Raw genomic sequence first — 25,817 nt, forward strand, 5'->3', positions numbered from 1 at the left:
GTTTTCTTATGAATAGTTTATTGATTCATCTACAATCCGGTTTCCAACTTCAGTACTGTCAAGATCCGTCTTTTGATAAGGTAGCATCGTGAAAATATAACATGTGTATTAGGGTGGAGTGAAAAAGGGGCCAAAAATTATTTTTTCGAAATTCGATTTTAGATAGGAGGCAAAAGTTGCATCATATCGTAGTACTTTACCATGCAAAATTTCAATTCTTTAAAATAATTTTTAGCCGGAGCGCAATGGGCCGTAAATTTGATAGATTTTATAAATGAGTGAAAAGAGCCATAATTTTTATTTTTTTTTAAATTCTAATTCGGATATAGGGCAAAAGTTGCATCATATTGTAGTACTTTACCACCGAAAATTTCAATTCTCTAAAATATTCTTTAGCAGGGCCTTAAGTTTGATAGATTTTGTAAATAAATACACATTATTGTTCATTTGTGTAATTATTAGGCAGCTCTTCGCTTGAAGGAGAGTGTAATTTGAAGGTGTTAAGATTCGTTGTCGTGTCCAGGTGAATTTCTAAAGCTATCGAAGTTCATATTCTGTGTTACAGGCTACATCAACCCAGAACTCACCACGTGGAGGTGGCTGCCGTCGAGTTCCATCCCACTCGCCCACCAATATTAGATTGAGTGTTTCATAAATTTAATTCACGTCTTCAAGCAAAATACGCGACTTTATCTGAAAAGTAGTCATGTATTTTCTTAAGTCAAATTTGGAACGAATAAAGAAATCTCTCGTGGCCCACATACTGACGAAGATCCTTCACTAAGTATTTTTATTAATCTTTCCTCTGCTTGCGTATAACATGGAAACTCAGGAATTTCAACACTTGTACTTTCTCAAGAACAAATTTCTCGCAATTTGTCACCTGTGATATAAGTCAGTATTGGCGGTTCTGTTGTTACACCCATTTTAGTTTATCATTTTTGTGTAATTACTAGCCTCGAAGTTTAATACTGGCACTTGGAAGGTACGAATTTCACAACATTTACATTCTTTTCTGGATTGGAGGATTATATCGGCAGCAAGGATTCGCGTAGCTGATCTGTAGTCACCAATCATGGCAATAAGAATATTTTCAGTATTCGCATTGAATGCATTTCTGGAAATTACTTTATTGACAGAAGTCTTGTATGGTTCTTGGAAACATCGCGTAAGTCTTATGGTCAAGAACAAATGTTTAGCTCCGTATTTGGCAAGAGGTTTCAGTTTTATGCTGAACCACTTGGCGTTGATATATATAGACGCGAAAGTCTACAAGACATTGTTAACCAACGAGCATGCGCAAGTTTCCTACGTTTCTTATCTGCTAGGTTTTTATCACAGCCTCCTCTTATGACAGATTGACATATTTCATACAAATATCTTTGATCATAACTGAGGTGATGCACGTTTAGGTATGTAGGGAATACTGAAGAAATCTTTCCGAAGCTGCACAGTGGATTTGTTTCACAATTCACCAATGATCTACCAATAGACCAGACAAAGTATCAGTAGTTATATCATCGATTTCTTTCAATAAGTGACGAAGTAGTAGTTCAATGATATGCAATAAACGTATGCACCACTGCAAAGGCCTCTCTAAATGGTTTTCGAGCACTATAATCATCATTCTTTTGACCCAGCATTAGTATTAGTACCATCGCAGCCGATAGTTACCATATCTGATAAGTCCACATTATTTTCTTGTAATTCGCAGCAGATGGAACTAGCAATATTCTTTGCTGATGCTCATCCGGTCAAAGAGGCATGGCCGAGAAATTTGTTACCCGGTTTTTCAAGGATACAATAATGTTATTCCATTTCCATATCTCTGTGGCTTCCGGATATCACGAGTGTTTGGTCTTTCTTCCCATCAAAATAGATGGCACGAGATTTCACTTTATTAACAGTCTCTTTAGTTCTTACACTTTTACGATTTTTCGCAACCTCTCTTTCTATTTTACTTCTATCAATTATGTTTTGCAGCTGCTCTGGACTTACAATATTTAAATCTTCCAAAACTGCATTAGCAATTGCTGTAATTTTTCTTCCAGTCACACCGGTTTTCTCCTTCACCTTTGCTAATGATGGGAGGGATTTTCTCATTTGCGTGCATCCAATCTGCGATTGCTTTCTTGTCTTCCTCAAAGGATACTTCCAACTAAAAACAGGATCTCCTCCAGCTTCAGCGTGTTCTTTATTGCCTTTCTTTCTCGTTTCCCAAGATGACGAGAAGTCTGAAAATTCGATAATGTAACTGGTAGTGTTTTGATTGAAAGTTTGACCGCAAGTTGCTTTTTGGCTTTCCTTTCTTCTCTTTTCTTTGTCCAAGTAACATCAATACTACCGATTACCATTTTTCTACTTATCCTTTGGTCTGATAAAACACTCTCCAATTTAGGCATTTTGAGTGTTCTGTACAACAACACAGTGTGAAATCTAAACACTTGCAAGCTGCTATATCAAACGGTTTATTGCCCTGCTTCTTCAATTCTTGTAATTTACTTCTTTCATGCTACCTCTTTTATACTGCCAATTTTAAAAATATTTTTCAGTTTCCTGTGGTAACTGTTGATCACTATTGATACACGGCCGAGCGAAACCACAGGAATTGAGATACGTCACCAAATGTCTTCCACCTTTTCTGCTACCTTCCTGGAAATCAAATTCTCTGCTGGTTCTTTACTTCCGCCCCCATTCAGCTGCTGAAGCGTAAATAAATAACATGCCATAACGTCTTTATAAGTTGGAAGCATTATCCAGTCGCGACCTTTGGCACTACGAAACTTCTCTTCTGCTGATTTTGCCATCTTCCTTTTTCTTTATAGCACAAAACAAAAACACCAGATGTTAGTCTTAATACAGTGGTAGATAATAAACCCATCAGTAACTACAAAAGTGCAAAACAAATCACTAACGTAGCAACGCGACCGCTAACCAGACACGTGTCCCGAGCACTCGTACAACACACTAATAGCAATCGTCGGGCTGCCAAACAGTTGCACGAGACTTTAGCACCTGCACGAGCGCGCGCCCTGATTTCGTTCTGTACCCTCTTATCTCCACCCACCAAACTATTATATTGCCAACTATTATACTTAATACTGCCAACAAGTTCATTATACCAGAAAAATACTGTTACTAAATAGCAAAAAACTAAAACTTCTTTATGACAAACTAGCAAACTGCTTATAGTTGATCACTTTTCATCTAATTATTACCAAATTTCAGGGCCATTGGCCCCGGCTAAAAATAAGTTTAGTGAATTAAAGGTTCTTGTTGTTATCTACAGATACAGGATGCATCTTTTGCACTCTATCTACACTAAAACTTACAGTCTATTTCCAGCGAAGATCTGCCAAATGGTTACATAGTAAATGGAAATTGATTTACAAAATCGCAAACATAAGGCCCCTTGCGCCCCGGCTAAAAATTATTTCAGAGAGCTGAAATTTTCTATGGTAAAGTATTATGATATGATGCAAATTTTGCCCCCTATCCAAATTCACATTTAGAAAATTTTTTTTTTTTTGCTCCACCCTAATGTGTATAGTATGTATGGTGAGTTAAAATGCTTTCATATTCTGAAAGAGATCATTTGTTCTCTTTTAAATGTGTGAAAAGCTTTCCTCCCCCTGAAAGTAATGTTCCCCTAGAACAACCTGCTGGTTACACCCATGATTATTCTATAATAAAAGTTGAGTTCTATTTCCAAATTGAAGAAAAATCCACTGGAAATTAGACGCGGGATTCATCGCTCGTGTTACTAATTGTTTTATATGGAAACCTTTAAAAGCGTGTATCATAACAACCAGTTGACATAAAAAGATGTAGTTTTCACGTATATGTTCGTAATTCTTTTCTCTACTTCGTAAAGTGAGCAGTTGATGTGCTAATACAATATTTCTAATAAGCGCCTCTGGTATTGTCAAGATTCACAGTAGCGCGAGAAATCAGCGTGCAGGACTGCTTGTCGGGAATTGTCAACACCGCTCAAAGCCAATTGGACGCCACGTGAAGCCAACTCAAGGGCATGCCGCTTATCATTTGAAACCTGCAATAGCACAAATTGCAATGAAAATAATTCCACTTGCAAGCTTGCAAGATTATATACTGTAATTTCTTAGCTGGCGAAACTTTTTGTTCCCGAAAAACAGAAACATAAAAGCAACTGTCGAAAGCAAGTTTTCGAACTTTAGTATAGAATTTATCGTAAGAAAATTCTTTTGTTTTTCTCTCACGGAGATTTCCGTCTCTTTTGGACTTTGGGACCGCTCATTGACAAAAAGTTCACACATGACAGCTCTAGGGAGACATGCTCTTAAGCAGACTCAGAGATTTTGAAAGCAAACGAATTTTAATAATAATAATAATAATAATAATAATAATAATAATAATAATAATAATAATAATAATAATAATAATAATAATAATAATAATCTTTATTTTAGTGCCGCGAACAGCTTTTGGCAAAAATACAGCACTTGGTATCAGAGTATGTGATGGCATAATAATACTACTAAAAATAAATAATAAGAAAGAAAACAATAAAAAGAAGGGTACTAATATAAAACACAATGTAGCTAAAAGTCAGCTAAGCAGAAATAATTCCTTGTCAACGCAGTAAAACTTATTAAGTTTTCCATCCATCTAAAACAACAAAAAGCTAAGAACAGCAGTCATAAAATTACATTTGGCTTAATGTTTCTAAACGTCATTGATTAAAAACTGCCAGTCAGATCACATAAAACTTTCACATTGTTTGATACAATAAGTCTAAAATGAGCTTAAAGAATATGTCTTTTTAAAATTTCACATTTCCAATTCAGAGGAACTAAAATCATGGTATTTCTTATGCTATGATTTGGTACTTTAAAACCTATGTTTTGTAAACAATATTCACTGATATAAATGTTATCTAGTATTTTTTGCATGCATACTCTGTCGAAATTTTTTCGTCTATTCATAAGGCTTTCTAAACCCCAATAATCAGTCCAATATTCATAACTATGTGAGTAATAGCTCATTTTCATTTTAAAACATAGAAGTCGAATAAAACATTTTTGCACAGATTCAATCTTGTTTGTCAAAGTTTTAGAAATGCTGTTCCAAATTACCGAACCAAATTCTAATTTTGGTCTTACAAGTAATTTATATAGAAATACATACGTTTTATCTCTTTGAAATACAGGCCACTGTTTAAAAATAAAACCTATTATCCTTCTGGCACCTTGTACAATACAATTTATATGATTAGAAAACTTTAACTGACTGTCAAATGTAATACCTAGGTCTTTAATAATGCTTACTTTCTCAATTTGTACAGCATTGACCTCATATTTACTGACATAATATTGAGTTTTATTGGTGTATGTCATAAATTTTGTTTTCTTATCATTAATTTTTAGAAAATTATTTCTACACCACGTGTTTACTGCATTTAAGTCTTGTTGCAGTAAATAATTATCGAACTCATTGTTGACTAATCTGAACAACTTCATATCGTCAGCATATAGGAGAATTTTAGAGTATTTTATTTTTTCTGTCAGGTCATTTAAAAATAAAGAAAATAAGAGAGGGCCCAAGGGCGACCCTTGTGGTATTCCGTTTTTTACATAGCCTACACTAGAATGTACAGGTCCGATTTTAACTTCGTAAGTTCTGTTTGACAGATAGCTTTCAAACCAGCGAATGTACAAAGGTGACAAACCAATATTTGATAACTTGCTAATGAGATACTTATGACTGACAGAGTCAAAAGCTTTTGATATATCTATGTATATTACATCGACTTGCAATTTATTTTTCAGTGCGTTATAGGTAAAGTCTGTAAAATGAATTAGATTTGTTACAATTGACTTGCCCTTATAAAAACCATGTTGAGACTCATTTAAGATATTTCTTACATTAAAATATATGTGTTTATGGACAATTTGTTCAAATATCTTCGAGAATGCATTGACAAGAGTTATTGGCCTGTAGTTGCTTGCAATCTGTCTATCACCTGATTTATACACCGGAACAACATATACTTGCTTCCACATTGAAGGATATACACCTGTACGTAATGAAACGTTAAATATATTTGCCAAACTAGTTGAAAGTTCAGTTGCACAAGCTTTTATTACATAATAAGGAATATTATCTGGACCTGGAGTAGTGTTCGGTTTAATTAGTTTAATTGCTTCCATTACATCTAAATCAGTAACGGTAGGAATTCCGATTAGAGCACTATTACTAACGATATTCTCAGGCAATACCTCTTGACCTACTTCTAAGTTAAAAGCTTCATAAAATGCACTCTTAAATGCCTCAGCAATTTCGACAGTGTCTTGAATTAGCATACCATTACAGTTTATTTGCTTCGGTACTTGTTTACAGTCAGACTTTTTAAAAACGTTCCAAAAATATGAGCTGTTCTTATAAATACTATTTTCTAAATCTGAATAATAAGATTTTCTTGCTTCAATGTATTTCTTTTTCACAAGTTTCCTTAGGTCTGAATATCTCTGATACCATACGTCATCATTTGTTCTTTTGGCTTTAACAAAATATTTAGTTTTTTTTTTTTTGTTTATTAGTGCTTTCAATTCTCGCGTCATCCATGGATCCTTATATTTTTGTTTACAACCAATTGACTTCTTAGGTACATGCTCGTTAAATACAGAATAAATTAAATTATATAAATGGTCAGTGATTTCATTAACACTGTTACTGCAATTATTTATTAAGTCAATTTCTCTAATGCCCTTATAAATACCTAGGAAATTTGCTTGTTTGAAATTATATGTATCGTACTGAGGAACGGGACAATATTTGCCACTATCTATAATTTTCCACTCAAACATGAATGGGGGATGGAAGCGATCGACTTTAGTCAGTGGTGGGATGTCAAAATACATAGAACTGTTATCCAAATTTGTTAGCAACAAATCTAATACTCTTCCCGGATTACTATGGTCATATGACTTATTTTTCTGGTTTAAATTTAAAATATTGCTTAATTCAAATATTTTTTCTGCTTTTTTCTTCGAATAATAATTATCAGTTGTTATGTTACCTGAAATCCAATCTATGCCTCCTGCGTTAAAATCTCCTAATATAATTACATTAAAATCTTTCGTCAATACAAAAGAACATAGCCAATCACAGTAGTTACTAAAATCTTGAAGTAACACGTCAGGAGGGAAATAAACTAAACATAAAATCAATGGGGTACTGTCAGGAATTAAAATTTTTGCTATAATAATGTCTAAGGATTCGTCAGGGGGATTAAGGATTTCATAACAATATTCATTTTTTATTAAGAGTAAACACCCTCCACCTTTAGACTTATTTGTGAGGGTTAGATTTCTATCTTTTCGTATCACACTGTAGTTTCTAGAGATTTGAGAAAGATAACAGTTGTCCTTTTTATACCACGTTTCTGTTATACAATAAAAATCATAGTTCTCACAGTTTATTTCATCTGTAAATTCTTTTTCTTTTGTGTTCAAACCATTAGAATTTTGATAGTATAGTTGTAAATATCTCGTATGCATTGATTATGTATTAGTTACCTGTTGTTGCTCTTTTCCATTCCGATCGCTTGCCGACGTGGGTACCCCTATTTCATCCTTCAAACGTCCCATGAACCTTGTAAACAATACTCCTTCAGGCCACATGTCTGAATTGCACACAGTATCAAAATGTTTTTCATGTACACTAACGTAAAAGGATGAATAACTGTTGTGTTTTGTTTTTAATTTGGCACACTTTACGACCTCAATGTTTGCACTATCTTTAATAAATGCACTAAGCTCATCACACGAAACACTAGGATCAAGTCGAGTCACAAACACTGCGGATACACGAGGTGGTTTTTTGTTTACCTTTAGTTTATCACTAGCACTTCTTCCCTGCATTAGATTTGAGCTTCTTATAGGTTCGCGTGATTCATGATTTGTTACGATTCCTGGCTGTTTTGCTGGATTAATACGCCTGGAGCGTTGGCTTACAACCTTCCAGTCACTATTGTTTACATTTTTTGCAACTCGCTCATATGGCATGTCGTTCGCTTCATTGACCTTGACATTGTTTTCATTCGAGCACCCTTGCACTATAACACGGTCAGGTGTGGATGGACTATTTACAACTTCTGCAAATGTCTTAACTCTGTTCTCACTACTTGCTTTCACTAATTCGTTTAATTTGATGTTTTCTTCCTTTACAGAAATTAATTCAGCTTTCAATGCCTCATACTTGTCACTTATTTCCTGTAATATAGATATTACATGGTCTAACTTTTCATTCACTACACTACAGCATGAAACACCTTTTGAGTTGTTATTTGAACAAATAGTATTTGAGGATTTATTTTCCTCATGTTCTAAAACTTCATCATCACTAGAATCACCACCATAATTGTCTATTTGATCAGTGTCTATGGAACTTACGTGCTTCCTCAATGTAGGAGTAACTGCCGTGTTGTCGTCTCGTTGCCTTATGCAGTTTTGACATTTATATGTTGAAATGCCTTTTTCCGAATACATTTCGTATTCAACACGTCCAAATTTGAGACAGTTCTTTACATGATATCTATTGTTGCATAGACAACATGATAGAATTAATTGTTTTCCAAAAAATGGCTTACGACACAGACCACACGTGTCGTTAGTTGGCGCCATCTTGATAATTATTATTATTATTATTATTATTATTATTATTATTATTATTATTATTAACAATTGGGTTTACAACTAGGATCCCATCTTTACCTTGCATGTCCGCAAGTCTGCTACGCCACTAGTGTCCCTTATTCTGTGTTTGTCTCTCTTTCCGTTTCGTGTGAATGTTTATGTTTGTGCTGTTAGGCTTTAGGCTTTTATATTAAACCTTTACATTATATAACTTTTTCTTTTTTACGAGAATTTTTTGAAAAGGAGAGAAACTGCTTTCCTCTTATATCTAGTTCTTATCCGTGTTTTACACAAACAGTCTTTGTTTTCTCTAATCAGTATAAGCTCCATATTTACACAAATAACGATTTGCCCGAATGAAGAATGTAGAACCATTTCATGAAATAGAGAGGCTTACAATTAATATTAGCAAGGACTAAATTCAATCCTCTATTAGATTTGGATTGTGTTACTACATACATAAGAATTTTAAAGATGGATCCTTTCCACAAAAACCAATAGAGTGTATTCTCTAGTTGCCTACTGCAACGTAATTGTAAGGGCAAGAGTTGGCCATAGAACCAAATATTAGCAGCTAAATATTTATTAACAATTTGGACTCTTTCCTCTGAGCAGAATTTACGGTCTTCCTAGTTATGGCACTGAACTTAGATGATTTGATTGACCACATTCCAGTTGTAAGTAATCATTTCGTCATTCTTAACAATTTATCTTATTCCCTTATTTGCAGTTTGCCAAACTGATACATTTGTAACTAACTTGAGGTTTGGTTCAACGCCTTTTTAGTTCTCAACCACCCCAACGACCCTCTTTTTGGGTTGTCTACGATTGCAGGAAAGGGAAAATTACAGGTGGGAATGCACTTTTGGAGTCGTCCATACATGAAATGATTACTTACAACTGGAATGTGATCACTCAAATCATCTAAAAAAAAAAAAAAAAAAAAGTTCAGTGCCGTGACTAGGAAGACCGTAAATTCTGCTTAGAGGAAAGAGTTTGGACTATCCAAACATTTTTAGTTGCACTATTCAAACATTTTGGTCAACTTTATGATATTTCCAGAGTTTAAATATTTTCCATCACAAAACAAAATACGGTGGTTTGGAAATGAAATGAAAGCTTTGAGTTGTACGTCCCACAGTTACGCCGGTTAGTCTAAAGGAGACGGTGATGATGAGTGATGAATGAAATTGTGGAATGAAGAAAGTGGGAGGAAACGGGAGAACCCCGAGAAAACCCACGCACACGGTGTTTGTCCACCACAAAGTTCACTTGGCGGGGGCTGGGATCGAACCCGGGACCCCAAGCACCAGAGAATACGGTGATCTGGCTTTGCGGAATTACAATAGAATATATTTTGACAAACAAAGAATATACATATAACTGTCAGTTACAAATATCATGTTTTCAAAGAAAAACGAAATTTTCCTCTCAACGTAAATTAAAAGAACTTCGGAAATGTTCTTGTTGTTTTAGATGAATAATTAACTTAATGATGGAATAGTCCATACTCATTCTATTTTTAGTCAGTCTTAACATTCGAATATTCTCTTGAAATATTTAATTCACTGTAACATGTACAACATATTGTTTTGTAAGTTAGTCGTAAAAATCTTGTTTAATAAAAAAAGCAAGAAGAAGTAAGTGGTATAGCGCTTACCTCTAATGGATGGGATCCTTGGTCCAATTCCAGCCCGCGCCAAGTAAATTTTGAGGTGAATAAACATCGTGTGTGTGGTTTTTTCTAATGGTTCTCCCGTTTCCCCCAAGTCGTGTGAATTACACATTGTGTGTCTGTTTTGTGTTTGATTACTGTTCTACGGCTCTGGTCTCTATTAAAGGCGAGAATTATTTTACTTTTGTCCCTTAATTTGATCTTGAAGTCGTCAAGGTAAATGTTTAACAATCGGGGTCCAGAAGTATGTAAAAAATACAAAATTTACGGGAGAAATGGAAGATGCAAGTACTTAGACCTAACATAACCTAACCAAATCTAACCTAAACTAACCTAATATTAATAGAAATAAGCAAAATTCTATCATTTGCTCGGAAATTATGCTAGATCCATACACTAATATAATCTAACATAAAGTAACCTAACCTAACCGAAACTAAACTAACCCAACCTAAACTAACCTAATGTGAACAGAAAGTACCGAAATTGTAACATTTGTTAGAAAAAATAACTGGACCCATTCTGCTAAACATTGTCCGCTGTCGATTCCAGAAGCTACTTGAATGTGCTGTTATTGTATAGAGTGCAATGAATTATACCTTTTCCCGCGAAAAAAGCTTCGAAAAAACGAGGCCAAGGTAACTCAAACTATATTTCTCGTTCGTCCATAGCTAAGCCATTTAACCAAAAATAAAGAAGTATAAAAATGAATAGAGAACAAATGTTCACAAAAATATATAATAATAAATGGGTAAATGTTTAACAAATGAGGTCCATAGGCACGTAAAAGTACATTTACGAGAGAAATGTAAGATGCAAGTACTTGAACCTAACATAACCTAACAAAATCTAACCTAAACTAACTTAAACTAACCCAATGGCGTAGGGAAGAGGGGTCCAGAGGGGCCACCCCTCCAAAGAGGTTAGACAATGTACTTTGATACTTTGACATTTGTAATTTTTTAAATATATATTTTATGTTTATATATTTTTCGTTTGTAATTTTTCTCTATGTACCTATAACAGCACTTGGGTCCCCCCAAAAACACACATACTGGCTACGCTACTGAACTAACCTGAAATAACCTAAATAAAACTGAACTAAATTAAACTAACCTAATATTAATAAAAATAAGCGAAATTCTATTACTTTTTCGAAACTTATGCCGGAAACCTAGTAACCTAACTTGACCGAACCTAGCCAAACCTAACCGGAACTAATCTAATGTGAACAGAAACTACCATTTTTTTTTTTTAATAGCGGGACTCCTTCTGCTGAACATTGCCCAATAAATGTTATTATGTCATATCCCTGTGAACATTTTATGAAATTTTAAAACTGGTTCTCTATACAAATTACAACTCACACTTCTCAAGAGGTTCTGTTGCAAGGAATTACAGCTAACAGGGATGAAAGCACACGAAAGTGATAGGGGAATGATAAATCTTCGTTTATTCATGTTATGGTTGCACTCGGAAAGTTTCAAAGTCAAATTCGATATGTCACTACTTACGTCTAGCCATTAAACACAAAACTATTCTACCATCTCAGGCACAAAAGAAAATAGCAAATAAATTCGAATATTCTAATGTCCATTTCAAAGAGGTTAATATTAGTTGGTAAAAATGTTGATGCCATCCGTTGCAATTGCTAGTGCCATATTTGTTAGCATACAACCTATTAGTAATATAAGAGATTTCGTAAAATGGCTTAAAAATTTTATCTTGATTTTTCGCGAAAGGGAAAATACCATTCGGCTGAATTCGTATAAGTCAATTTAAGGCACACTTCTCAAAATAATTGTTAAAAAATTATAATTCCTTCACTAATTTCCCTCTTATTATCCTCCAAAACATTTGCGATGGTCGACTTTACCCCATTTAGTATAGATGAAATAATTGTTAAAAAATTACTGTTCTTCACGATTTGCGTATAAATATAGCATCTTGTATACGACATATAAATCACAGTGGAAAACACAAATCAACATGTGCTAGATGGCAACTAAAAAGCACGAACTGGTTCAGAACAGGGCGAAGCAGGTGGGCCCGCACATTAGCGCTCGTGGGCACCCGAGGAGAGCACACACGTTATCGACGATGTGTATGGATGTAAACAAAGGTGGTGAAAGCATGTGGAGTTTCACAGTGATGCGAGTATAGCACTTGTAATGGTTTCAATATAGCAACACTACACTAGTAAACATAAAAGAAAGCTATTATACATTACGAAGAAATCCTCTGACGGCGGAAAGTTGGATCTAATACAGTCATCTTTCATATACAGTCAACTAGTCTATTATAACTGTCGTGTATCACTTGTAATGATTTTACACTAGTAACCCTACACTTGTAAACATAAAATGTAGCTATGTTACATACTGTCTGATTCTGCTGCCTCCAGAAATTTGTTTCTTATAAACGTGTCTTTCGATGTAGAGTATTGAATTTTACCTATAACTTTTGCAAAATGTCGTGTACCTGAAATTGACCAGCACCGCCGAATCCTGTGCACGTGCGAAAATATAGTTTTTCTTTTTTTTCTAACACAAAGAAATTCTTGACTGACCACATTACAAATGCATTCGTATCAGCGCAATGCAAAGATTTTGTTCCAGCTTATGATAATAAGTATCATATATCGTCGCATGAGAACCAGAGGCACGTAACTCCAAAAATGCGGTTTAGTTTTCTTCATGTTTGGACATAATTTTGAAAGCTCCACTTGGTGTAAATTGAACGTAACACCATCTGTTCTCCTTGTCACATCTTTCTAAGAAAATATTATTTTTGTCCTCTAGCCTGTTCCTCTGGTTCTCATAAGACGATATGAGCTTTGACAATTTTCAATATGACATCGCGGTGTTTCTAATTATTCAATACCCTTTTAAGTATGCGATGCGATATTTCATTCGGTAGGTACATTCTGATTTGAGCAAAAACATAATTCGATATATAAGAATTTAATTTCGGTACATTTCAATTTCAACATAATTAATCTTTTTAGAAACCTTAACCTACCGTGGTTCACCTTCTGGGTACAAGTAGTGTTAGAAGAGCCATTAATAATTCTTATGCTACAGATCAACAATAATATAGGTGACTATGAGATAGTTTTATTTGAACTCGTTGAATTGATTTTGGGTTTAACGTCTCTTTCAGCAACGAGGCTATATGGGACATGGACTTACTGATTAACTTGGAATCCGAACCAAATGAGCTTCCGCAGCGAATCGAACCCGGGTTTCCCACATCAAAGGCACGTACGCTAACCGCTTAGCCACGAAGTTCTTATTTCAATGAGGTTCCAGGAGAATGAAGTTACAACACCTTGCGGACTTGAGCTGTCTCCTACGAGCTGATGTATTAGCGATGCTAGGTATAAACAGGTCCGTAGCCAGCCCAAAGATGTACGGGGTTAGTAGAAGTTAGGGAGGCCGATCCAACCATATTATAGTTCATCACCATATTGTAGTTCATTTGCAAGCCTACCGTGAAAATTGTAGGGGGTAGTAAAAATTTAGGGGGCCAGGCCTCTAGATCTTCCGTGGATACTGGCCTGGATATAAACGTAAATAATATTAGGATAGCATAGATTTGTTTATCTTAGTTTCACTTTCCTCATATATTTTATTTTATTTATGTATTTTTTTATCCCAACCAAAAAAAAATATCTTACTTAAGGGGTTTCTGTGCTTCTAATATGCGTTTTCCGGTGCATCGATTTCTTTCTTTTAAACTACTTAACGAAGCTGAAGTTCAATTACCTTTTCTTTCTTTAAGATAGAGCTATTCATTTCAGTTGAGCAATGTTTCACATACTTTTATTTTCAGATAATTTTTGTTGAAGGAACATACTTGTAAATAATGCTTTCTGAAAGTACTTTCCAAATAATCTTCGTTCCCATCTTCCTCTCACTTCTTTTTGGGTCTTCTTGAGCTTTGCTTTTATTTTTATTTATTGCCGCTTATCCTACTTTCTTGTGTGTGTCTCTAGACTCTCCACCCACTGGAGGTTGTTATTGGAAAAGCCACCGCAAAGAACTATGTAAAAATTGCAATTTTGATATAGAATTCGTCTCCTAGACATTTAGTATTTTTCTTGAATGAGTTACACAAAAATACTGTTTGCGTATGAGTTAAATGTAGGAAAGCCAATATAAAAATTTACCTAAATATTCTAGTTGTATTCAGGCAAATCAATTTCAAAATGATTACGATTTTCACTTTGGCTAATACGACACTCCACCCACTCAATCCAGAAACATTTTATGTTAATACCATAAATCATTATGAAGAGAAAAAAAGAAAGTCCCTTGAAGTTGCGAGTTGCCCATGGAGCAGATTGACATGATCTTGTTCAATAGAGCACTGTACCCTTCCCAAAAATAGTTCACTTTCGGATGCATTTCATTAGCACTAACTCATCGGTTTCTGGCTCAACTGTAAAGCTGACAGTAACGTCTACAAATTGATCGGATATAAAACGATCACCCTTCTATACATGCTTTGTAAGTATAAAAATGAGGATTTCCACTAGAATACGGTTTTAATATTTATATTCAAAAATAAATGTAAAACATTGATATAAAATATTCCTTAAAATATTTCTTCAAATACTTTTCAATATAGAGAGATATATGTAGGAAAGAAATACAATCCGAATTCAGTGCGGAAAAAACATCAATTTTATTGGTCCATGTCATAGGTGTTCCTGCACTCGATGTCTAGCTTTGCCCAGCATTGATAGTGTACAAAACTGCAGGAACCTAACTATATTTTTATACGATCCTGCAGATCACGGAACTCTATATAGTTAGGGAAGAAGGATTTCTGAAAACTGGTCCATCGCAGTACTGATAGCTGCAGAGTTTCAATAAAAGGAGAAAATACGAAGAGTACTAAAGCAGATTTATTAGGTTCCTTATCCATATAAAGAAGCTCTTATAATAAGAGTAAATGTCAGTGGCGGTTTCTCTTAATGTTTGCATGTTTGTACAAACCTCCTTCCAATACTTTCATTTTTTATTTGTGCTAAATCACTTTTCATTTTATTGTCAACATCATCTTTTCTTAAACAAGTGCGTTTGAAACGGGGCTGGCTAGTTGCTTTCTGCTTGATAGTTTGCCAAATTCCACAGATTTAACAGCTTCTGGGCCATTGCGCGGGTTTCGCAGTAAGAGGGGGTTATCACGCCATGCACTGCCTCATAAGGATCCATATGCTTGCACATCTTTTGCAAACAAATCTACCAAACAAAAACAGCCTTTCCAAAACGTAACGCTTTGGAACTGGAATTTCACCACCGTCCCTCCCCCTGCAGTATTGGTTGACACGGTTCTCGCCTGAAGGGGAATAGTCTGTTCCTTTGTGACAATGTTGCGTACCGTAACCAAGTCGCTACAGAGAGAGAGAGAGAGAGGGAGAGAACTTGCGCCTTGCCTAAAAGCGAGATTGCCAATTGGTCATAACTATTAGTTCTGTCAACCAAGTAATGTCAAGGTAGCTATGAAGACAGTAAAGGCGACCCCGTGAAGAGTGAAGATAAGTTGAGGGTGTCGATATTTAATAGACTCGTATCTGAATAAGTAGAAATTTTGGCAGCATAGATACAATGTTTTCCTTTTCATGTGTGCATGGGTGAATGAGAAAATTGGAGGGCAGTTTTTAGAAAAAGGGTTAATTGGAGAAGGAGTGAGATTTTAAAGCGGGTAGCGGACTTCGTTGTGTTGTATGTTTGCGTGTGCCGCTCTTTGTTGTTCATTGGAATATTGTTGCTGTAATTGCATAATTACGTGTCTGTCCCTGATATACGTGAACTAGCAATGCAGTAGCAATAAATTCTGTAACGTCTCTGTTGCATTAGCCGTTTTCGAAAAGAACTTCAGAAGCAAACCTACTTGTGAAAGACATCGGAAGACCGATTCTGACTCTCAATATAACGCAAGTAGTTAGAAGTCAGAAACGAACATTTACAAGGAAGTTTAATCTCAACTTGTACGAACAACATAAGTGGTTATGTGAATGTGAAATTAAAAATGCTTTGTTTTGTTTTCCCTGTTTGTTGTTCGGGGCGGAGGAAGATGCATGGAATAAAAAAAGGTGCGGATATCCAGCATCTGCACGACAAAAATAAATAAATAAATAAATAAATAAAAATCGTCAGGTCATATAAGACACGTTCTGATCTCACTGTGTTGAGAAACGTGAATATTGCTGCTCAAATAAATGCTGGTTATAGGCGGTCCATTGAAAATCACAATCAAAAAGTGACGCAAAACAGGTACGAGCTCAATATAATCATCAATTGCATTTGGTTTCGTGGCACCTTCGAATTGGCTTTAAGAGGACATGATGAAAAACAGACTCGTCTTCAAATCAAGGCGTTTTTCGTAGATTAATTAATTTCAGTGTAGAACTTCACAGCGCTCTCAAGAGTCATTTAGAAAGCGCAATAATTTTCAAGAGTACGTAAAAAATCATACAAAATGAGCTTCTCCATTGGATCCTTGAAGCATGCCATGAAGAAATCGCTATTATTATTGATAATAACTATCAGTGGCGTATTTAAGGTGGCTTTCGTGGTTAAGCCCCCCCCCCCCCCCGAAATCTTACTTACTATAGTAAAGTATATGAAATATCTTGCAGAATTTTTACATTTTCAGGCAAAGCCCCCTCCCTGAAAGTTAGCAAAGCCCCCCGAAACAAAATCGTGAATACGCCACTGTTATTATTATTATTATTATTAATATTAATATAATAATAATAATTATTATTATTATTAAACTATTATTATTTATAATAATAATAAAATGAAAAAGGAGAGGTCATCTATTGTGCACCACCTAAAATTCAATGCACCAGCCGCCACTGGTAAATGTACTGATCTCTGAAGTAAACTGAGAGACAAGCGGGCAAGCGCGCATCGAGAAATTTTTGTCGGGAGGGGGTCCAATAATGCAAGCCACTGTGTATATGTAGTATTGAATGGGTATTATTCTGTACCCGAAAAGAACGATAAATAATTGTAAAATACTTCCATCTATATTTTCAGAAAAAAAGAGTAGAAATAGATTGTTTTTATGAGAAAGAATACGTATGAAGTGTAAGAATAATATTCATCAATCATTTCTCTGTTGAACAGTTATAGTTTTATTGAAAAGTGTAGAAATATGTGTTGAGTTAGGAATTTTTGGGGAGGCCTGGACGAAGTGGACTCCCCGTGGGTGCGCCCTGCAAAGGGGCAAAAACTGCCTAGTGGCACGAGCAGTGTGACCACTCAGGAAAAATATTTCGTACTAACCTATGCAGAAAAAAGTACTAAAATTTTATCTACTCCCGTCTCACCCTATTTATGACATTTTACGATAATAATATTTTGTTAGAAGGTTTCCGACAGCTCCCTTTGCCCTATGGGTAGGAAAGTGACCCCTACATTCTTGAAAAAAAAAACTTTAATTTCTTTTTTTTTTTTTAGCCAAAATTCGATACGAACCGTGCAAACCATTACACCATCCCAATTTTGTCTTTACACCCCCAAACTTAAAATCCCGGCGGAATCCCTAACCACTGCTAGAATTCCCTCTCGTTGGAGGAGACGGCCGGAAGGCACCTAAGTCCCACTTCCTCTCTTGTAAATACCATTGTTGAATAAAAAGCAGGCAGAAAATGTTACAAGGAACTGAAATTTTCTACAATGCCTAATTTTTATGAGATTCCATTTTCTCTCCCAAATGTATTTATGAGAAAAGAAGAGGAGGAGAAAAGTACTAGATTTGTTGTCTTGTCTTGTCTTCTTCACCGTTATCGGTGTTATTATAAAGCATCAGCTTACGCCATGTATGCTACAAATGTGATTAATTTGAAATGTTGAAATTTAATTTTACAAATGGCGGAATCCGCCATTTGCATTTTTTTGGTCGAATTTCTAGTCGTATTACCTGTTACATATAGTGTTAATTGTGTTTTTAAGTATAAATTGTTAGTTAGATAGGTTATGGTATATAAAGAAACAATTAGTCATGTCCAGGTAATAATTGTAATGTCTTATTCAGGTATGAAAATGGTCAAAATCAGGAAGGAGTTCCAGCGGGAAGAAGAGGGCCAGTTACCCAGATGATCGGGGTGAAAATGTTGGATAAAGTGAAAAATAAATGAAATGAGTGCGTGTAGAGTAATTGTAATTGTGTATAAATGTTTTCGTGTTCAAATGTGATGTGTGTAGATGGTGAATGATGAATATTTTCCACTTTAACCACTTCCTCTTCAGCAGCTCACTACCGCAGATGTTTGCACTTTCACAATCACCGCGGAACTCTCTTGATTTGTTGGTGAACGTACTAGAACACCAAGGATATTATAAGATCCTTGTAGAACACTAAAATATCATAAAAGGTACTAGATCTAGTACGAAAGTACTAACAGTGGTCACACTGGGCACGAGTTCGCTCTGAGAGTTCGTACCATGAGGATGTACCTGGTAATTGTTGTAGTGTAAGTTTTTGGACTTAACAAAACAGGACTTAGGCCGAGTATTACTGATTTCGTATTGATATATAGTGTATAGATCTTCATTTAGATATGCTGACCTCTGGTGCGTTGGGTCCCTAGTTCGATTCGCGGTCAAGTAAGTTTTGGTGGGCAACATCGTGTCCATAGGTTTTCTCAGGTTATTCCAGTTTCCTTCCACATTCTCATTCTACCAATTCTTTCACCATCATTACTTGGCTTAATCATCTGCCTTCCTCCATCCATAAGTGTGGAATGTTAAACTGAAAGATTTCATTTCATTTTCATTTTCTATATAGAGATGTAGGGTGATCTATATATTTCAAGGCTGAATTTTCTGTATTGCATCAGTATGACTACGAATACCTATTTGCTCTACATTCACATAATCCCTTAGATTTCTGACAGACTCATGGGTACAATTTATGTCATTTCTGCATAAATATCGCGGAGACTCGTTTCTAGTGGGCGGAGCTTAAAGGATTTTTCAAAGTTCATTTACTTCTTAATATTACATATGCATATATATGTGTTTATTTATTCTACACGCTTTCTTTAAAATTAAAATAGATACTGTAAAAGAAATAGTGGAAATCCCCTTTTTCCATCGAGTGATATGTTTAAAAAAATCCTAAAAGAGATTTTGACGTATTCAGTAGCTCATTTGATATTTCGATTACCTTTCAGATGCGTACATTCCCAGATCCGTGCATGTCAAAATCCTTCCCAGGTCCGTAAAAGTGCCATAGGCGATGATATGACATATTTTGACATTGATAAAAGATTTTCCACTTCCGTACATGTTAAATAACTGACACTGTTTCTGTGCATTTTTAATAAAGTTTGTAACGTGCTCTCGTTATAAATGCGAGGCTCTTTCGCGGGACACTAGCTAAATCAATATAGAATAGGACACATTTCCCGCAACAGAGAAAAATTTTATATACGTACCTTTGTAATAATAATAATATTAATAAGATTCCTCAGCATGGAAAATTGTTCCACCAAAACAAGGCAAGTATTACGGGCGTCTCTGGCGGGGGGACGAGGGAGACGCGTCCCCCCCAATAACTTGAAGTACAAAATATTCAATATTTTATTCTACTTTAATTTATTTACTAACGACAGATAAACATATAAATAATAATTATTATATTTATTTGGAATATAATATTCAGGCTGTGAAACGATTATAAAACTTCTTTATACGAGGGTCACTACGAAAGTTTTGAGATGTGAAATAACTTACATACTTAAAATCAATTTAACACTTACATTTTCTCAAAGTATTCGCCATTACACTGTACACACTTTTGCATTCTCGAAAACCACTTTTGGAAGCAGTGTTGCCAGTCTTTTTCTTCAAGTGTTGAAAGTTCATTCTCGTAAGCCACTACGGCTTCATCAGGGCTGCAAAATCTCTTCCCACGCATGCGATCTTTGATCCTGGGGAACAGAAAAAATCACACGGGGCCATGTCAGGGCAATACGTCGGATGAGTCATAAGTTTGGCCTCCGTATATTCTAAAAACTGAATTGTCATGTGAATAAACTTTACGTGCCCTCTCCAGTCCTTAATACAAAATGTTATTATTAACACAGAAAACACAATTTAATTATTTGTAAGAGAACCTTTAATGACTTGCCCCCAGGTCCGTATCCAGGGGGCGTCTAGGGGGTCCGCTTCCTAAATTTTTGTTGCCCCCTAAAATTTTCACGGTAGGCTTGCAAATGAACTATAAAATGGTGATGAACTATAATACGGTTGGATCGGGGCCCCCTAACTTCAGCCGGGCCTCCCTACATTTTTGGGCTGGCTACCGGCCTGCTTGCTCCCTAACATATTCATCGCCCCCCAAATCTCTGTGGCTGGTTGCGGGCCTGTACAGCAGGTCGTTTACCGTTGTTACCACTACCTGTATGTAATTCTCATCAATATACAGGGGGTATATTGATGAAATCACCCTTCCTCTTCCAACAAAAGTGGCATAAAGTGTTTTCAAGCATATCTCCATATTGTGCAGCATCCAAGGTCCCATCAATGAAAACACATCCAATAAGTTTTCGCCCCATATTCTACCCCACATCATTACCTTACCTGCATCTTGCATCTTTGATGCATCTATGCAATTAAGATTTGTATTATCCCAGTACCGGACATTTTGGTTGTTAATCTCACCTGTTACATAGAAATTTTCCTCATCACTAGAAACAATGTTATGAGGAAACACTCGGTTTCGAGCTATCTGGGCCAACGCCTACTCACAAAACTCCATTGTCTATCTAAATCATCCTCTAGCAGTTTTTGCTTCAACTTTAATTTTTTAGGGATGCCACTTATTCCTTTTTAACATTCTTTGAACACTTTTGACACTAACATTATGTTCATTTGATAGACTTCGCACACTCTCCATAGGACTTTTCACCAATACACGCAACACAGCTGCTGATGTGTCTGGATCAGTTGCATTTCGTGGTCTCCCTGATCGAGGTAAACCATCAACATTTCCCTTTGCCATGAATTTGCAGATTAGTTTTCGTACAGCACTGTCTGTCACCGGCTCGCGATTAGGATATCGCTCTTTAAAGACGGATGTTATTGCTGAACTGCGTTCTCCAGCCAAAAGAAAGATTTTGATTCTTTCCTCCCGAGTTAGCATTCTGTCCTACCCACAAGAAAAAAATATTAAAAAAGATAAAGAGTCAGTCGGTTCCCGTCTATACAATATTCCACACATAACAAATTTAAGTCTAAATGATAACATATTTTGGCCTAAATCCATTCACAACTTCAAAACCGTTGCAGATTAAAAAAAAAAAAAAAAAACTATACCGTAGGATTTCTCGGTATAAAATATGTTAATAAAATAAAATATGGTGAACATGCAATTTTTGGTCTTCCAGTTTCTATGTGGTGTCAAATCCAGAGTTGGAGTGGGTCAGTGGGTCAAATGGATCGAATTTTCTGAGTGATACAGCGGGTCAGTGGATCGTGGGTCAACAACATGTGACCTACTGCGACCAATCATCCACCGTGACCCACCACTCACTATCACACCACTCTGACCCACCGCCCCTCTCTGCTCACGGCATTGTAGACAGCATCTGAACAGCATAGTTTTTGACCCTCGACCCCAGCCATAGAAACTAAAAACACGTTTCTGATTGGTTGCAGCTTGCGATTGCCCAAACCTTCTGGTGTATGTATTGTGTATTATAGTAATAATAAAAGAAAATTGTCACTTTGTTGGAATTGAAGAAGTTGAGGTTAAATTTATATCATGGCGGTCAAGGTGGAACAAAACGAGCCCTGCGGGGCTTCTAACCCGCTCCTCCCCCTCCTGCTACTACTACTACTACTACTTATACTGTGGATTCGTATAACAAAACTGCACACGTTACGTTTCTGAGTAATATTTTCATCTTATTTTAATGAAAAAGTGTTTTGAAAATTGTAAAAATAAAATATAAAAATAAAAAACTTTCCTAGGCCGGAGTTTGAACCCACACCAAAAGCAATCATGATTACTAGCCCATTGCGCTAGTACTTTCGGCTGCGAAGACCGCCAGTAACAGACACTTCATTTTTGTTATATTTGTGCTACGTGGCGAGAAACGGATAACTCTAACTTACAAGAACAGCGTATTTAGCTCTTATGAGTAAGGTCTAGCGTGATTTAAAAATATGCTTCTGAACACTGGTCAATTTGTCTACGTTTTACTTTCAAGGCCTCCATTTCTCCTTTTTCATTTGTTTCTGTTTACTTACTTGAGATAAGTATATCTAAGTGAAAAAAGAACCATTGTTGAATATTGATAATTGCAATTGTAATAATAGCAATAGGACGTATACTACTACTTGGTTTTTTAGACACACCTGAGAGTTTTAGAGGAGCTAACTAATGGAAACGATACATTTTTGAATCTCTGTAATATATAAATTATTATATAAAAGATTGAATGTAACTATGTACGCCTAATCATCACGGCCAAATTGCAGTCGAATAAAATGACTTTAGATATATAGTTAGGCCTTAATACAAACTGTGATGTTATCATATTGCGTTCATTACAATAATATTCTAACAAGCAACGTACAGAACAAGGCACGATCAGATCCGACTCAAACTTCGCCCAGAAAACACATAATAGAAAAGAAGAAAAAAATGCCAAATTAGAGCTGCCCCCATCCAGAAACACCGGAGATATGCTCCACAGCATAACGCACCACGCGACAATATGATATAAGGTAAACGTCGCAAGATAGCCGTTTATGTCGGAAACGGAAACGATGGGCAGCACCAGGATATCAAGATATTTGATATGCTATAACACTGACTTGGCGGCCATCTTGAAAGCTGCCATCTTGGATATAGCGTAAGGTATTGAAATGAGAAGCGGGGTGTATAATATATCAATGTAAGATAAAATGCAAAAGGAAAACCAATGATGTAATAAACATGATTAGGTACATCAAGATCATTTTCATCTTGTGTGTGCATTCGGCCCCGACACAATTCCTTTCTTTCGTTAATGCGTAACCAACTCCCTACATTTTCCTTATTAATCCTACGTAACCTACATTGATATCAATCTTATATAGCCGAAAATTTTCTTTTAGACTCCCTACTTGCCTCTATAATTTTGAACGAACAATGTCTGTCCATCGTTTTGCGAACCCACAACACGCTGAAAGTAAAGACAAATGTAGATTCGTAATTATTGTAATCATGAGGGGAAAAAGTGCAGGGGAACGCCGACCCCAACGTCCAAAAAATAAGTACGGTGTCCCCCAGTTCCTAAAAAGTTACAATGGGTAAAGATAGACAGGCGGACGGCGGGACGTCATGCCGCCACCTACCGTCCACCTCTTTTTCAGATCCACCTTTACCCCTGGTAATAATAATAATAATAATAATAATAATAATAATAATAATAATAATAATAATAATAATAATAATAATAATAATAATAATAATAATAATAATAATAATTGTACAATTTGAATGTATATATTTGTAACTTCACTCAAGTACAATGACAATGCTAAAAACAATGTTCATACTAGTGGACTGTAAGGCTTGATTCGTACACCACATGAATGCAACCCAATATAAATTCACTGTATTTAATGATTACAACTTCAGTTTGCACAGAAAAATAATACACGAGAATAAACATGTTCACAAGGTCTTTAGTTGTAAATGATTGTAATTCGATGGCTTACTGTTTGTGCTATATTGTATGATGTTCGACCATGATATATGGTCCACCAAAACTGCATGTTCTTGCTGCCTCACTCACACACTTCACCCAACAATAGAAACGCGTTAAGCAACTTGAACACTGTTGCCAGCTAAAGGCACACACACTGTTAAACACACAAATAATCCCAAACATACTCCCCGCTGTTGGTCAGCTAAGGTCTGACCAAATAGAACTAAATGATACATATAAAAAACGAAACAAACCCAAAACTTGAAGCAATATTACAACTGTACTTATTTTTTATTACTCAAATCTCAATTCTAATCCTTGTTATATGGTAATGCAACTAGTTTCTTGATGGAACGTTTATATGTTCCAGTTGTAGTACGAACCGTCACTACACGAACTAAGAAATCCTTTCCTGGGAACACTTTTTCAATGATGCCCAATTTCCACTGCAATGCAGGAACGTTGTCTTCAATCAGCAAAACTACATCTCCGACCTTGAGATTGTGTTGCGGTGAAGTTGTCTTAGAGCGTTGTTGAAGACCATGTAAATAATCTCGGGACCATCTCTTCCAAATGTGTTGTCTTAGTTGTTGTATCTTCTGCCAACGAGATAAGCGGTTGTGTGGTAGATCGGTGAGGTTAGGCTCTGGTAAAGCTGTAAGTGCTTCTCCAATTAAAAAATGTCCAGGGGTGAGAACACTGATGTCGTTAGGCTCACTTGATAGCACTGTAAGTGGTCGAGAGTTGAGACAGGCCTCAATTTGTGTGAGTAATGTTACAAACTCTTCATATGTTAACACTGCACCCTTTGTAATACGAACTAGATGGTATTTCATTGATTTTATACCGGCTTCCCATAGTCCTCCAAAATGCGGCGAATTTGGTGGTATGAAGTGCCACTGAATTCCTTCGGTCGATGTAAAATCATGAACTTGAGAACTAAAAGGATCTGATGAAAACAGCTGATACAATTCTTTCAATTCGTTGTTGGCTCCAACGAAATTTGTGCCATTGTCGCTGTATATATTGAGACATCTTCCTCGTCTTGCTATGAATCTGCGTAAAGCTGCTATGAATGACTGCGCACTAAGATCTGTTACCAATTCCAGATGTATTGCCTTGGTGGATAAACAAACAAATAACGCAACATATGCCTTACGTACAGATCTATTTCTAACTGCTCCTGATTTTATGTAAAACGCTCCAGCGTAGTCCACGCCTACGTTTAGGAATGGTCTGGCTTGCTGCACACGAGCTGCTGGCAACTGTCCCATAAGTTGTTCTGAACCACTGGCCTTTAACTTGAAACATGTGAAGCAATGATGGATCACTTGTTTTACTACCTGTTTGCACCTGATGATCCAATATTTCTGGCGTAGTGATGATATTAATAAATGGGGTCCAGCATGAAGTAATCTTAAGTGTTCAGCTTCAACTATAAGTTTTGTCAAGTGTTGATTTGAAGGCAGAACTATTTGATGTTTGGCGTCAAACGGAAGCTGACTATTCTCCAATCTTCCTCCAACTCGGATCATGCCTTCACTATCTAAAAATGGATGTAAATTGTTCAATTTACTTCTTGACGGAACAATGTTTCCATTACGAAGATGCTGCAATTCGCTGTGAAACCCAATTTCTTGTGTCCATTTGATGCAAACACGGAGCGCTGTGTGGAGTTCTTGTACTGAAAGACCTTCTGTTAGTTTGTTTTGCTTGTGTCTGATGTTATGAACAAAACGTC

General features: G+C 36.0%; 2 protein-coding genes across 4 annotated transcripts in view; both read right to left on the reverse strand.

Moving 5' to 3' along the window:
* Nucleotides 1-12,012, reverse strand: part of LOC145680644 (polyglutamylase complex subunit TTLL1-like) — a 90,066-nt gene extending 78,054 nt beyond the window's left edge. For 2 of the 3 annotated variants that reach the window (XM_081751348.1, XM_081751346.1), the window contains exon 1: nucleotides 11,865-12,012. The gene's annotated coding sequence lies outside the window, so the exon portion shown is untranslated. Of the gene's footprint in view, nucleotides 1-11,717; nucleotides 11,829-11,864 lie in introns of those variants that run through there. The other variant, XM_081751347.1, reaches the window with a different exon arrangement.
* Nucleotides 12,013-24,387: 12,375 nt separating this feature from the next.
* LOC145681898 (uncharacterized) lies at nucleotides 24,388-25,611 on the reverse strand. Its single transcript, XM_081753501.1, has one exon. It carries the CDS (start codon nucleotides 25,609-25,611, stop codon nucleotides 24,388-24,390), a length of 1,224 nt encoding a protein of 407 aa, XP_081609627.1.
* Nucleotides 25,612-25,817: the final 206 nt, after the last annotated feature.

Source organism: Thermobia domestica, chromosome 3 (assembly GCF_964235325.1).
Source record: "Thermobia domestica chromosome 3, izTheDome1.hap1.1, whole genome shotgun sequence".
In the NCBI taxonomy this organism is placed as follows: domain Eukaryota; kingdom Metazoa; phylum Arthropoda; class Insecta; order Zygentoma; family Lepismatidae; genus Thermobia; species Thermobia domestica.

Coding starts and splice junctions, on each gene's coding strand:
- LOC145681898 (XM_081753501.1), bottom strand. CDS start 25,611: ATGATCCGAGTTGGAGGAAGATTGGAGAATAGTCAGCTTCCGTTTGAC.